This window comes from Macaca fascicularis, chromosome 14 (genome assembly GCF_037993035.2).
Source record: "Macaca fascicularis isolate 582-1 chromosome 14, T2T-MFA8v1.1".
In the NCBI taxonomy this organism is placed as follows: domain Eukaryota; kingdom Metazoa; phylum Chordata; class Mammalia; order Primates; family Cercopithecidae; genus Macaca; species Macaca fascicularis.
Window position 1 is genome coordinate 10,865,028 of NC_088388.1, and position 15,614 is coordinate 10,880,641.

The 15,614-nt window shown below is 49.7% G+C and overlaps 1 protein-coding gene across 1 annotated transcript; it reads right to left on the reverse strand.

Annotated features, from left to right (window-relative positions):
- Positions 1-4,931: 4,931 nt before the first annotated feature.
- Positions 4,932-13,119, reverse strand: PLAAT4 (phospholipase A and acyltransferase 4). Its single transcript, XM_015434582.3, has 4 exons — positions 13,090-13,119; positions 10,360-10,468; positions 6,527-6,795; positions 4,932-5,249 (listed from the first exon to the last, which is right to left on the reverse strand). Exons 1-4 carry the CDS (start codon positions 13,096-13,098, stop codon positions 5,157-5,159), a joined length of 480 nt encoding a protein of 159 aa, XP_015290068.1. The 5' UTR covers positions 13,099-13,119; the 3' UTR covers positions 4,932-5,156.
- Between the last annotated feature and the right edge of the window lie 2,495 nt (positions 13,120-15,614).

The following is a 15,614-nucleotide window of genomic DNA, read 5'->3' on the forward strand; positions in this document are numbered from 1 at the left end:
GGCTCATGCCTGTAATCCCAGAACTTTGGGAGGCCAAGGCAGGAGGATCACCTGAGGTCAGGAGTTCAAGACCAGCCTGGGCAACATAGTGAAACCCCATCTCTACTAAAAATACAAAAATTAGCCAGGTGTGGAGGCAGGTGCCAGTAATCCCAGCTACTTGGGAGGCTAAGGTATGAGAATTGCTTTAACCCGGGAGGCAGAGGTTGCAGTGAGCCAGGATCATGCCATTGTACTCCAGCCTGGGTGACAGAATGAGACTCTATCTCAGAAAAAAAAAAAAAAAAAAGAAAAGGAAGAGACCAGAGCTCACACTCTCTCCACCACGTGAGGACCTAGTGAGAAGGTGACTGCAAGCCAGGAAGATTCTCCAGGTGCTCTCAGCATAACTGTCACCCTGACAAGTGGCTGCCCTGAGCACTTACTCCCTCCCTCCCTCCACCGCCCCAGGGAAGCACAGGTCTCCCCCTGGAGGATGCTTCTGGGGTGCATCCGCCATCTTTGGTTTCACCAATTTCTTCACAGAAAGTGAGAGAATGGGGGGCTGAGCAGCTCCTGACCTTTCTGCCCACAGCTTCAAGCTTGCACTGAGTGATGCTGCTCCAAGGCCTGAGCCTGCGAAATCTGCAGTGGGCAGACAGGAGCTATCCTGGGACATCAAGCAAGGCAGCGGGTGAGACTGCCCATGCAAGTCTCATCAGAGAACATTCCAGTGGCCTGACCCAAAGAACTGACTTTTGGGTCAAATTGACTTGAAGGGAATCCAGAACCTTCGCTTAGTGACTGTGTGACCTTGGGTCACTGGCTTAGACTCTGAGTCTAGTTTCCCTTTCTGTCCACACAGTATTAAAACTGCTCACCTCCCGGGAACTATGGAGAGCACGTAGCCTGAGGACGTGGCTAGTGATTTTGACTTCAGAGTATGTAAACACAGAACAGCTGTTGTGGTCAATTTGGGCACGTTGGCCAAAACAGAGATGGCAGGAGAAGCTGTGTTTAATATCCCTTTCTTTGATGAGCTGGAGCCAGAGCCCAGGGCCCTATCCCTGGTCCTTGTCCTTCCACATTGCACTTTCATGACGGCTTCCTTCTTCTCCTATGTCTTGAGTGCCAAGGGTCAGGGCTCTGCAGGAGGGGCCAGGTCCAACCATGGGACTTCCTGATGGTTTGAGGAGATCTTTGCAGGAACTAAGACCCTCCCTACTCATGTCTTAAATTAGTTTCTCTTACCCCAAAATGAGACTTTAAGCCACCCAGGAAAGAGGATAATAGGGCAGGCAGCACTGGGAGCTCCCCTGCTCCTCCTGCTCCTCCTATGTCCTGGTTGTCTCAGATCCCAACCACCTTCAGAGCACTTTCTGGTGGATGCACATAAGCAAAACATTTCATTGTCCATGAGGCAGGAGGGCAGCACTAGGGCCTCTCTGTGTCCTGCCAGCTGTCCCGTCTCTCCTGGGTGGGGAGAGGGATGCTGTCTTCGAGAGTGACACAAACAACAAAGGACAATCCAGTCCTACCACACACAGCCCAGGATTCCTGTTTCTCCAGCACCAATCAGTTTCTTTTTTTTTTTTTTTTTTTTTTTGAGACGGAGTCTCGCTCTGCCGCCCAGGCTGGAGTGCAGTGGCCGGATCTCAGCTCACTGCAAGCTCCGCCTCCCGGGTTCACGCCATTCTCCTGCCTCAGCCTCCCGAGTAGTTGGGACTACAGGCGCCTGCCACCGCGCCCGGCTAGTTTTTTGTATTTTTTAGTAGAGACGGGGTTTCACCGTGTTAGCCAGGATGGTCTCAATCTCCTGACCTCGTGATCTGCCCGTCTCGGCCTCCCAAAGTGCTGGGATTACAGGCTTGAGCCACCGCTCCCGGCCTCAATCAGTTTCTTAAAAATTTCTTGAGCTGAAAAACAGCTTGTGGAAGGAATATATGCGTGCTCTCTTCAGCCACTTTTATTTATTTATTTATTTTTTGAGACAGGGTCTCTCTCTGTTGTCCAGGCTGGAGTGCCGTGGTGCGATCTTGGCTCACTGCAACCTCCGTCACTGGGTACAAGTAATTCTTGTGTCTCAACCTCCTGAGTAGCTGGGACTACAGGCACCTGCCACCATGCCTGGCTAATTTTTGTGTTTTTAGTAGAGATGGGGTTTTGCCACGTTGGTCAGGGTGGTCTTGAACTCCTGACCTCAGGTGATCCACCCGCCTTGGCCTCCCAAAGTGCTGATATTACAAGTGTGAGCCACCACACCTGGCCTTCAGCTACTTTTAATCTTAGCAAAAAGATTTGCTGAGACCAAGGACTGTCCAGAGGTGGTACAACCATTTAATGAACTTATGAAAAAATGAAGTATGCTTTTGGTACATATATATGTATAATATATATAAAATATGTATTATATATGAGTGTGTGTGTGTGTGTGTATATATATATATATTCCACATTTAGTGAAATCTAGTTCATGGAAGTCAGTCCAGAGAGGTCTGGAACTGGTTCAGTGTATTTCTCAACTTCACAGCAACAGAATCCTGGTGTATATTAACCTTTGGTGGCCACAACATTTTTTTGAGAAGAGTGGTCATGTTTTTTATTTTTATTTTTTTGAGAAGAGTGGTCATGTTTTATATTTTTATTTTTTACTTGTACTTTTTTTGATCATAGCTCACTGCAGACTTGAACTCCTGGGCTCAAATGATCCTCCCGCCTCAGCCTCCTGAGTAGCTGGGACTATAGGCACACACTATAAGTGTTAAAGAAAGAGGAAAGAAACACAAAAAGGGGCTCAACCGTCAAAGACAGGTTTATTTAGAGAATAAACCTGAGAGGAGCTTCTGGTTGATTTTGGTCATGAGTGTTCTAACGGACTAAGGATATTTAAGAGTTTAGGAAGTGGGAAGATCATTGTAGGTTTGGAATGTTTCTATGTGAGGGAAAGTTTACTGTAGGGTTAGAATGTCTCTGGTCAGAGGGGAGCCTATCTTGGGGTTGGCATGTTTCTGGTTGGAAAGGGTTTTATCTTAGGCTTGGAATGTTCCTGGTTATCCTGGGAGTTGGTTTCCCAGCATAGGGAAATGTCCTGATGTCCTGGAGATGATGTTCTGGGGCTGGATTTAGGCAGTTTTTTAATTAACGGGAACATAGAATGTTGATGTTTGTCCAAGATGGCGATGGTCCTTCTCTGTCATGCACCACCACACCTGGCTAATCTTTTTTTATTTTTAATTTTTATTTTTTTGTAGAGACAGGGTCTTACTATGTTGCCTAGGCTGGTCTTGAACTCCTGGGCTCAAGAGATCCTCCTTTGGTCTCCCAAAGTCCTGGGATTACAGGTGTGTGCCCCTGTGCCCGGCCCTGTTTTCCTACATATTAGTTAATAAATTTGTTAATTAAATAAACCACTATCTTTTTTTCCTTTTTGAGAGATGGAGTTTCACTATGTTGCCCAAGCTGATCTCAAACTCCTGGGCTCAAGTAATCCTGCCACAGCCTCCCAAGTAGCTGGGATTACAGGTGCATGCTACTGTGCTTGGCTTGTCATCCATCATCTATCAAGTGGTTATAGAAAGTTAAGCATTGTACTTGATGCTGGGGTCCCAGTGGTACCAAACTTGGACTGTTCCAAAAATACTGGCAGGGAAAGGCACATTCGTAAAATAACCACATGGATCAGTGTTCACTGCAACTGTGAGAATCACATGAAGTGCAGACACATGGACATCTGAGACTCCTAACGGGGATCTGACCTAGTCATGGAGGTCAAGCACACCTTGGAAGGGCCTGGATGTTCCCATTGTCCAGCACACTGGAACAATTGATCCTGGACAGGCAATGAAATCTGGGGAGGTGAGCCTTAGATCACAAGAAGTGAGAAAGCCTTCTTCTCTTGCTGTGCCTTCTGGTTTTTAGACCTGGACTCTGGGTAGAGCAGCTGGGCCCTCTGATGTGGAGGTAGCCCTGGAGCAAGGCAGGCATGGATGCTTCTGCAATCCCCAAATGGAGCCTGGTATTTCAGCCAGGAATCTAAGCAGATCCCCCTCTAATTGTAGCAATGATAAATTATTCTCTTTGTTCTTCAACCTTCCAATAGCCCTGAGCTTCCAGGGGAGTCTCGTTAATCATTATAGCCTGGTCTCCACTGTGTTGGTGAATTAAGGGATCAACCAGCTCGCTCACGCATGAAAAAGTACAACCCAGGGGAGGGTGATGTCCTCAGTCCTGAAGGCAGAGTGGTGGTGGCTGCAGTGACCACCATGGAAGCGGCCACTGAGTAGGGTCACTGGTGGTAGAGGCTGGAGTGAGGAAGCACAGAAACATGGGGAGCTGGGCACTTCCGGAGCCACACCCAGGGCATGCTGGAAGTAGTGGAGGGAGATTTAGAGGTAGCTAATTCTCAGCATTCCACCCAGGACCAGCTTGAGCCATGGCAATTTGGGCTTGGAAAGAATATTACTCCATCTAGTAGTCACAGGTGGGTGAGAACTCAGACCTTTGAGCTAAAAAAAAAAAAAACAAAAAACTTTCTAAAAAGAGGGCCAGTTGAGGAAGGGAACGGGGAAGATGCTGGTAGATGCGTAGGTGTTGTGAGTGGATTTAAGCACCACATGAGACTATACTGGGAGGTAATTAAGTTTTTTTTTTTTTACCTCCCTGAGAGTAAAATTAATGACATGCAATTACGTCAATGTTATGTCTGTGTAGAATGATAAAGATAATTCACTGAACATCTGTTACGTACCAGACATGGGGCTGGGTGCCGTGTATGCATTATCTTAGGTGATCCTCCTGACATCACCTGACATGGAAGAAATGAGTTTCAGAGAATCAACAGCCTTCTCCAAAGTCACCCAGCTGGAAATTGCTGGAACTATCCAGTGGGTGTTCACTCAATGTTACTTTCCTCCTTTGTGATTCAGAAGTCTATAAAAACATGGTAGAATTCCTTTCTGAAGGGACAGATGGCTGTTTATTGATCCTTCAATCTTATTTCAATTAGATCATACTTTCACCAGCGAGAGAAGGAAACAGAGGAAAGGATCTAGAGAGAGCCTGAGACAGAGCACGAGGGTCAGGCTGCTGGAGGTGTGGGGGAGGCCTGGGACCCCCACATCTCCACTGGGACCCCCACATCTGCTTCTAATACAGGATTTTGTGGCTGCTTCAGGCTGTCACTTTTGGTATTTCATAATCGCAAAAGAGCATCCAGCAACAGCCGCTCCAATCATCGCGAACGCACCGACTTCAGCCGCGGCATTTTCCACCTGCAAAGCAAGCAGCTTTTGTTGAGCGTTCGCAGCAAGCCAGGCTGGCACTTTCTCCCTCCCAAGGGCCTGGAACTCCTCCCCGTCTCCCCTCTCTCCTGCCTCCCCTACGGCCTGGCATCTCCTCTTTTCTCTCCCAGCTGACTGGCTCAGAATCCTCTCCCAGAGAAGCCGTTGGCTGTATCCCCAGGGACTCCATTTTCTGGGCTGTGACCACTTCTTGGTGTTGGGTTTATCTGGGCTTGTCCTTAGAATGTGCCCATGAGATCCTTTTGAGAGAGCTTCCAGGTGAGGACATTTGTTCGGATTTGCGGCGAGGAAGAAGGTTTGTGCCTCACTTCCTAGGGCCAGAGCTCCAGGGGCCAGACTGGGGACTGTTTTGCAGTCTGAGTCCTCCTTGAGCTACACCGTTGCACAGGGAGGGCTGTGGCAGAAGCTGAGGGGAGACTTAGGGAGGCCATGGCCATATGCGTGCCCTGGGGTCACTGTGTACTATTCCCAACTGCAGCCTGGAAACTTCCATCTCCAGCTCTACTTCAGCCTAAACTCCAACTCCATGCCTTATCTCCACCTGGGCCTCTAATGGGCACCTCAGACATCACATGCCACGCCAAACTCTCGATTTCCCTCCCCAAAGCCTCTCCTCCTGCCATCATCCCCATCTCATCAAGGACGCGCATCCATTCAGTCCCGCAGGCCAGGGGCCCTGAGCTGCTACACGGCAGGCATCACAGGCACAGACTCTAGAAAGGACAGCCCGGGTTTCAATCCTGGTTCTGCCACTTATTAGTTGTGTGTTTTGGGGCAACAAATGTGAAAGACTATGAAGAGGCAAGGGATAGAGGCTGCAGATCTTACACACAAATGTCCTTGAGCTCTTACACAGGTCGGTGGACCCTGAGCGTCCCTTGCCTAAGTGCTCTTTGGGGGGTTGTGGGACCTGTCACGGTCCTGGGTTGGCCCAGATTCTCCTGATGACCCCTAGAACTTCAGGAGTCATTTTCAGGATAGGGTTTAGAGGGGAAGGATCCTCAGAGGTCCTCCATCCACCCACTCTGCACATGGAGAGGCCTGGAGGGGAAGGGACCTGTCCAAAGACCCTCTGTGGATTAGAAGCAGATCTGGCATTGGAGCTCAGAGGTCCTGACTCTCAGTCAGTGGGTCTCCAAGAGGCTGCGTTTGCATCATTCACGGTGATCGCCTGGTTGCATAGCCCAGTGAGTCCAGCCCCAAGCAGACCTCCCCAGGGGAGATGGATTATCCAGAGAGATCCTTACCTGTTGACAGTGGGACCTGCCATATCTCAGCTTGGTGACAAAGTGTTCACAGTTCCTGCTCACAATACTGTACTTCATCTTCTGACCAACCAACTCCTTGGCAGAACTGATGATCACCCCCACGGGCAGTGGTTTGAACCTACGGTCCAAGCTGTTGTTGACCCGATAGTTACAGCCTTCCAGCACATCTTTCAGGAGCTCCTGTTTCACCACTGCAATGCCGCCCGGGACTGAGAAGGCACTGGAGGAGCTAGCCGCGGGGTACCCATCTGCAATCAGAGGCATTCTCATTGGCAGGGGAAGGTGAAGTAGGGAGAGAAGGGCTTGAAATCTCCACTAGGGAACTACTGCTGTTTATCCTTTCACAAATGTGACTGGAGGATTCACAGATTTGGCTTTTTTTTTTTTTTTTTTTTGGACGGAGTCTCGCTCTGTCGCCCAGGCTGGAGTGCAGTGGCGCAGTCTCAGCTCACTGCAAGCTCCGCCTCCCGGGTTCACGCCATTCTCCTGCCTCAGCCTCCCGAGTAGTGGGACTACAGGCGCCGGCCACCACGCCCAGCTAATAGATTTTGCTCTCTCTTTTTTAATCAAATAAGGTGTGAATGTTTGTTCAAGTCAGTGAATGTCATGATTGCCAGTGGCTGCTACCATATTCCATGCTATGCATGTGCATCACTTCTGTGGCCAATCCCCTGTTATCAGTCATTTAGGCATTGGAAAAATTTTCATCATTATAAGCAATGATGGTAAAGCATATTTATTACCTGTTCAGCTTTGTACACTCGTGTTTTGGAAAAAGATCCACTTCGTTTAGTACCCGCTGTTTCAGTTACCATGCTGTGCTGTTACACATACTTCCTAATTTAATTTCCTTTTTAACTTTCAAGGAAAATACTATCATCTCAATTTAAAAACCAGTATCGGGCTGAGAGAGGTATCATGAGACTCTTCCGTGCTATGAGAAGTCCTAGAATCAGGATGTGAAACTGCTTCTCTTAAGCTCCAAAGGGCAGGTTCCTTCCACCGCACTGAGCTGATGTTGAGGGAATCCTTTGTAAAGTGTCTTCTGTCCTACAATCTGGCACAGTTCTAGGCACATAGAGAGGTACACAGAAGAGCTGTCAACCAATGGAACCCCAATTGCATTATATAGTGACTCCAGGTGTTATTTTTATTAAAATGGATAGTACCTAATGCGCACAATAATTAGGTGTGTTACCTCTCTTGCCCCGTTTCTAATCTCAAGGCTAATGTTTGCACTTAGAACCCACTTAAGAAAATCCTGTTGGCTGGGCACAGTGGTTCATGCCTGTAATCCCAGCACTTTGGGAGGCCTACACGGGTGGACCACTTGAGCTCAGGAGTTCGAGACCAACCTGGACAACATGGTGAGACCTGTTGTGTTTTCCCTACAAAAAACACAAAAATTAGCTGCGCAGGGTGGCGCATGCCTGTCGTCTCAGCTATTCAGAAGGTTGATGTGGGAGGATCACCTGGCCTGAGCTCGGGGAGGTCAAGGCTGCAGTGAGCCATAATCACATCACTGCACACCAGCCTGGGAGACAGAGTAAGACCCTGTCTCAGAGGAAAAAAAAAAAAAAAAGAAAGAAAGAAAGAAAAATTGTCTTTAAAAAGCCTGTTTACGGCTGAGTGTGTTAGCTCATGCTTGTAATCCCAGCACTGTGGAAGGCCGAGGCAGGCGGATCACGAGGTCAGGAGATCGAGACTATCCTGGCCAACGTGGTGAAACCCATCTCTACTAAAATACAAAAAATTAACTGGGTGTGGTGGTGTGTGCCTGTAGTCCCAGCTATTCGGGAGGCTGAGGCAGGGGAATCACTTGAACCTGGGAGGTGGAGGTTGCAGTGAGCTGAGATTGTGCCACTGCACTCCATCCTGGTGACAGAGCAAGACTGCCTCAAAAAAAAAAAAAAAAAAAAAAAAAGCCTCTTTACATCCTGCAGGTTAGGCACAAAAAGGACCATGTGTCTTCATTGCCATGCTTTGTCTTACAAGGTCCCTGAAGGTCATCTGGATTAAGTGGGCTTGATTTACTATTTTCCTCAATTCAGACATTTTTACAACCCTGCCTGGGAGATGATGGGTTGGAGAAAACTGATAAGATGCAAATGTCTTGCTCTGATAGTGATGGGAATGGTTTTTGTCCAGTGACAGTGTAAATGCTTAGTGAAAAGAGAACATCAAGAGTTATGTAGTGGCATTGCCTTAGAGAATATGAACTTACCTGCACCTACCTAATTTGGCAGTCTCATTGTCTCATTTCTGCATTTTTGTTGTTATTGTTTTTTGAGACAATGTCTTGCTCTGTCACCTAGGCTGGAGTGCAGTGGCACCGTTTCAGGATCTCGGCTCACTGCAACCTCCATCTCCTGGGTTCAAGCAATTCTCCTGCCTCAGCCTCCTGAGTAGCTGGGATTACAGATGCCCGCCACCACCCCCAGCTAATTTTTGTATTTTTAGTAGAGATGGGATTTCACCATGTTGGCCAGGCTGGTCTTGAACTCCTGACCTCAAGTGATCCGCCCACCTTGGCCTCCCAAAGTGCTGGGATTATAGGAGTGAGCCACTGTGCCTGTCCTCTGCATTCGTTTTTTCCCCTTTCATTGACTATCCATACATATGTTTCCTTCATTCTGCTTTTAACTGGCTATGTCATCTTGCTGCTTCTGTTATTAATGAGTTAAATAAATCATTGGTATTGCTTACTGTGCATTTGTATGAGAATGAGAATTTTTTTAAAAATGTATAAACCTGTGAGAATTGCGCCCATTAAGGAGCAATTAAGTACGTAATATCAAGACACCTGGTTCTGTGAAAACATATGAGGCAAAGGATCTAGCACGGAGAAACATTGTTCCTTTTGAGAAACTTTCTTAAGACCTAAGAAACCTGGCTGGTTTAAGTCGTATGAGATTCTGCATGCTAAGTTAACTGACTTTGAGCTAGAGAGATCCCAATGCTGCAGCAGCCCAGCTTTCCTGCGGGAGGCAATTGTCTCTTCTATTCTGCCAGAACCTATGGAATGCACTGTGTCTACTCCCTGGGACATATGTGTGTACAATCTCATCAGGCATCCTTGAAGAAGAATGTGTCTCCTAACCCAAGTTTCCTTTTTTTTTTTTTTTTGAGATGGAGTCTCGCTCTGTCGCCCAGGCTGGAGTGCAGTGGTGAGATCTCGGCTCACTGCAAGCTCCACCTCCCGGGCCGACGCCATTCTTCTGCCTCAGCCTCCCGAGTAGCTGGGACCACAGGCGCCTGCCTCTGCGCCCGGCTAATTTTTTGTATTTTTAGTAGAGACGGGGTTTCACCGTGTTAGCCAGGATGGTCTCGATCTCCTGACCTTGTGATCCACCCGCCTCAGCCTCCCAAAGTGCTGGGATTACAGGCATGAGCCACCGCGCCCGGCAAGTTTCCCTTTCTTAACTGTCTTTCAGTGGCTCTCATTATCTTGTTGTTATTATTATTTTAATTTTTTGAGATGGAGTTTTGCTCTTGTTGCCCAGGCTAGAGTGCAATGGCACAATCTCAGCTCACTGCAACCTCCACCTCCCAGGATCAAGTGATTCTCCTGCCTCAGCCTTCTGAGTAGCTGGGATTAGAGGCATGTGCCACCACACCTGGCTAATTTTGTATTTTTAGTAGAGATGGGGTTTCTCCATGTTGGTCAGGCTGGTCTCGAACTCCTGACCTCAGGCGATCAACCCGCTTCAACCTCCCAAAGTGCTGGGATTACAGGCATGAGCCACCGCACCCGGCCCTCTCGTCATCCTTTTAACAAATAGTTTGAAAATTATATATTCATCAGTCCTTACCTGGAGGAGCCAGATGGATCACGTAGCCATCTCCTATATACAGGGCCCAGTGCTCATAGCCAAGGCGGAAAATCTCAATCAGGTCTCCCGGTTTGGGCTCCTGCTGTGGCTGCAACAGAAAAGCCAGAGATGGAGTATACGGCCTTCTAGGCAAGAACAGAGACCCTGGCTTGGGGAGCTGCAGCTCATCCTGGAGACGCCTTGCTGATGTTCATCAGCTTCTAGCCCCCATGAGATCCCCAGCCCTGCTGTCACTTTTAGAGGCTCTCCTCAGTGGGGCCACCGGGGGCTGGAAGTCTGGAGAATTATCTTGTGGGATGGGAGAGAGAAGGACCGTCTGGGCGTGTGTGTGGCGCGTGTGTGCTGTGTGTGTGCATGCTGAGGATGCAGATGTATGTGCATGGGTGCATTGTACATGCGCCCCTCAGCAGCCCGACCCAAGAGCCTGCATGGACCAGCACCTTCACTGAGGCCAGGAGCAAGGCTGGGAAGGTGAGTCTTGAGCTCTCCACCCTCTGCAGACTGACCCTCAGTTCCTCATCACTCCTCCTTCCCTGTGCCTCTCCATGGCCCCAAGAGCCACCTCCTCCTCAGACCCTACCCCATCCAGCCTTAGCGCACCTATCTCTTGGAGATGATGCTCTGGGAGACAGGAGCTCACAGCATCCTGCTGGGGCCTGAGTGGGGTCTTATGGGCCCCCCAGCTCCCAGCAGCGAGGGGGGTCTGCACTCACAGAACAGGCCTCTGTGGGAACTTGTCCTACAATAACTGCACCCTCTCCACAGCCCCAGGGGAAGGCATGATCATCCCATGACACAGGTGGGGAAACTGAGGATCAGAGAGGTGGAGAGGCTTGCCTGAGAACACTCAGCTGGAAGGAGGCCAAGCTGGGTCTTCCCTGCACACCCCTCATGCTGGTTCCTGTCTCGCCCACCTTCTTCCCCTTCCTCACCTCTTTCCCACTTCTCCATGTCCTGCCCCAGGGCATAGCAGCCTCATCATTGAAGGTTTTTTCCTTTTTTGCCCTCTCTATGCCTGTCCTCAGTGGGTGACAGCCTCCGTCTCCCTCATCCCAGGATGTCCCATCCTAGACCTGGGGTCTGCTCTCCTTTGCCCTCTTCCTCACACCAATATCCAGTCACTAAAACCAATCAGTGTGGACTCCAGAAGCTTCTCCTGGTTGGTGTCCTTGTCAATATCCCATCCACAGCCCCATGTCTGCCTCTGTGACCCCCACAGCCCCCTGACCAGCCCCCGCCACCTGTCCCTGCCACTCCGTATCCAACCCCTCAGAACCCATGGCGGCCTTCCCAAGGGCACATCTGGCCATGACCTTCCTCTGACCTCAGGGCCCAGGACACACCCTGTGGGCAGCTCCCAGGCCCTTCCTGACTGGCCCTTCCTCACCCTCCTCTCCCTCCCTGGGCTCTGCACCCGTAGGCCCACTGAGTGACATTCCAGCCCTTCACTACAGCCCTGGCTTTAGCCTCTGCTACTCTGCACATCTGGGTCTCCCTGCCTCCGTCACTTCCCTGCAGCCACTCTTCCTCTTCCCCTCCCTCACCTGAGAGGCTGCCCTGATGGTCCCAGCCTGGCTCAGCTGACCCGCCACCCCACTCCCAGGCCCTGGGTCCCTGGGGGCCTCTGCTGCTCCCTGCAGTGGTCAGGTCGAGCTGCAACTCCCTGTGCCTGCCTGTGCCCCTCTGGGCTGTGAGCTCCAGGCAGGCAGGATCCTGTGTGCTCCTCCCTCTCTCCCTCCCTCCCTCCCTTGCACCTCCAGGATCCAGTGAAGGGCCTGGCATAGAATGGGACAAAGGAAATAGACAAGGAAGAGGGAGGGGAAAGGAGCAGGGCCAGGACTCCTGCCCAGTTCCTCCTCTGTGCCTCAGGGCACCGCAGGACCCAGAGATGGTCTCCATGTGGGCTTTTAATGGTACTGCTGAATGTCTAAAACCACAGTCTCAGCTGGTGGCCGTGAAACATGAGCTTTGGCCTAAATAAGGAAAGGGCTCCCTGTGAAAAGCCGGTTTGTGTTGTGGCGCAATAAAGGCCTTCCCCAGAATCACGTGGTGCTGGTGGGTGTGCTGCCTTCTAGAATTTGCAGGACTCTTTCCTGGAATGGTTTTGTTTCTAGTAATAGCCTGAGCCCTGCTGTTCCTTTTCAGTTGCACACCACTGAGCTCAGCCTGCTCTCCCTAGAGCTTCTGCCAGTCGGTACATCTGGGCTGATAGGAGGAGAAATTTCAGTATTCAGAACGCTGCTGAGATTAGAATGCACCTTATAAGGCCAGATGATGCCACAGAGGAACGAGGAGAGAGAAAGCATCGTTTGGGGTTGAGAAGGGACTAAGCCCCCATCGCGGCAGAAGCAGATGATGTTGGGATTTGCTTGCTTCCCACAACCCAGAGTCCCCCACCTGCCCACACTCTAGCTTCTCCTCAGGCTGAGGTAGACTTGACATCCGGCACCCCACAACCCTCTAATACATGCGAGTCCTGGGCTCCCCGCACTGTGCCAGGTACACAGAGGAGGTGGATTCTGCCCAGTGGACTCCCTGTCCAGCCAGGCAGATGCACTTTTAAAAGACAAATACAGTTTTCCATGACAGCCTTCTAAAGACGAGCTCTGGAGCTGTGTGCCCAAGGCCAGGAGCCCGGACTGGGGCCTTTCCTGGGCGGAGCTGCCCAACTGCTATAGAGTCAGTAATGCAAAGTCCCGAGAAACTTACCGAAGCCATCTCCAAGCCAAGGTGAGGTCTGGTGCTCCGCTGTTTGTGGATCAGCTTTTATGCTGAAAGACAGAATTTCACTTTTACTTTCCTTTTGACACTGTTTCAACCTCACTCAAATACTAAATACTGTTGAAGAGAGACAACTGTTGAAAAGGGAGCTATTTCTCTAGATGAAAGGACTAATCATTTCTTACACAAGTCACGGACTCATTGGTGCTTTAAAGCCACCTTGGGAGCAGCCAGAGTCGAAGGGGAGCCCTGAATTTCTGCCCCTCCTTGAGAAATAAAGGTCTCTTCTTTGTTTTTTTTATTTTTTTTATTTTATTTTATTTTTATTTTTTTTTTTTTTGAGACGGAGTCTCGCTCTGTGGCCCAGGCTGGAGTGCAGTGGCCGGATCTCAGCTCACTGCAAGCTCCGCCTCCCGGGTTTACGCCATTCTCCTGCCTCATCCTCCCAAGTAGCTGGGACTACAGGCGCCCGCCAACTCACCCGGCTAGTTTTTTGTATTTTTTAGTAGAGACAGGGTTTCACCGTGTTAGCTAGGATGGTCTCGATCTCCTGACCTCGTGATCCACCCGTCTCGGCCTCCCAAAGTGCTGGGATTACAGGCTTGAGCCACCGCGCCCGGCCTGTTTTTTAAATTTTTTTATTTTTCTGAGACAGAGTTTTGCTCTTGTCGCCCAGGCTGGAGTGCAATGGTGCGATCTCGGCTCATTGCAACCTCTGCCTCCTGGTTTCAAGTGATTCTCCTGCCTCATCTTCCTGGGTAGCTGGGATTAAAGGCACCGGCCACCATCCCCAGCTAAATTTTCCATTTTTAGTAGGGACGGGGTTTCACCATGTTGGCCAGGATGGTCTCAATCTCTTGACCTTGTGATCTGGCCCCCATCGGTCTCCCAAAGTGCTGAGATTACAGGTGTGAGCCAAAATAAAGGTCTCTTCTAACAAGAATCCTGGGAAGCTCTTCCTACTCCAGGAAGGGGAGGCATTTGGAGGCAGGGAGATGTCAATCCCCAGTGCACCCTATAGGACGTTGTCTTGTAACGACACCCAGAAAATATTGGACCAGAAGTCTTGGGAGAAGTCTTGGGGAAAGGCCAGAGGGGGTGCTTCATGCCATGGGCATGCCCTGGAGGTGAGGGCTACCTTAGACCATGTGGAGCCCAGGAGCTCATAGCCCCATTAAAATGCATTTGGGTGCAAGAAGCAGAACTAAACTCAAAGGGGCTTCAACAGCCTGGACACCCATTGTCTCGGTAACAGAAAGGCAGGAAGAGGGTGACTCAGGTTGGGTCTAGTGACTCACCAAGGTCACCAAGGACTCCACAGGCTGTCTCCATTGCATTGGTCCTGGGTCTGCACTGTTGTCCTGCAGGGACTCCCATGGCTGTAGCAGCCTTGAGTGACCCATTTTCACCTGGCTATGCCCAAAAGATGGAGGGAAAGGTGATTCTCATCATTAGTCTTTTTTTCAGGGAGTAGTCCCCCAGATGACCCGTTCCCTTCTCCACTGGCCAGAACTGGGCCATATTTTCACACCCAACCAGAGGCCTAGATAGGTGGATCACTTGAGCCCGGGAGTTCAAGACCAGCCTGGCCAATATGGCAAGACCTGTCTCTACTAAAAATATAGAAAAAAAAAAATCAGTCGGGCATGGTGGCACGTGCCTGTACTCTCAGCTACTTGGGAGGCTGAGATGAGAGGATCGCCTGAGCCCGGGAAGTAGGGCTGCAGTGAGCTGAGATTGCTCTAATGCAGTCTAACCTGGGCAAGTGGAGTGTGACCCTGTCTCAAAGCAAAACAGAACAGAAAAACCCCATTTCTGTTGTTTAGGTTAGCACGCCTCTGGATTTCCCTCAAAACACTGCTGAGCGAAGTTGCTGTTCTTGAGCAGAGCCTCCAGGGACCACTGTGGATATCCTGAGGAGGCCTCAGAGCTTTCTTGGGCAGAGCTTCTGCAGGTGCCTTGCCATGGTCAGTTTCTTTGCTGTTTTACGGCCCTCTGCAGGAGTGTCCATGGTCATTTGTCAGCCACCTTTTGGTTTCAGTCTCTTGTCACGTCTTGGGGGTGTCTGGCCACACAGATGTTATCTTATTACCTCAGTCCATCATACCTGTGTTTGTCATTTTGAGGGTTCAGCAGTTTCACTGTAGGCTGAGTCACTTGTCATAAGTGACTCCATTTTGAAATATTTAGGATCACAAAACTCTTTAAGGTGGGGGGGGTGCCCAACAAGAGTCTGGATTCAACAATCCCAGAGTCTAGGCTTTTGCCTTGTGGCATAATAAAAAATTTTATTTTTAAATGAATTTATGCCTTGTAGCATAAGAAAAGTTTATTTATGACTTATGTGGCATAATAAAAATATATATTTTTGGTCTTTGACTCCAGTTCCAGACACAGAGGTCCTAAGACCCTTGGAATTTCCTGAGTGATAGGATGTCTTGTTATTCAAAAGGAGTCTCTGTCAAATAAACCTGAGTTTATGCTAAAGAGGGGGCTCTTTGTTAAGGAGGGGG

Bases quoted from the DNA above. Each gene is read 5' to 3' on its own strand.
- PLAAT4 (XM_015434582.3), bottom strand. The intron at 6,796-10,359 runs GTAAGGACTGAT...CTCTGATTGCAG, and splicing joins GATCCATCTGGCTCCTCCAG to ATGGGTACCCCGCGGCTAGC. The intron at 5,250-6,526 runs GTAAGGATCTCT...CTTGCTTTGCAG, and splicing joins GCAGGTCCCACTGTCAACAG to GTGGAAAATGCCGCGGCTGA.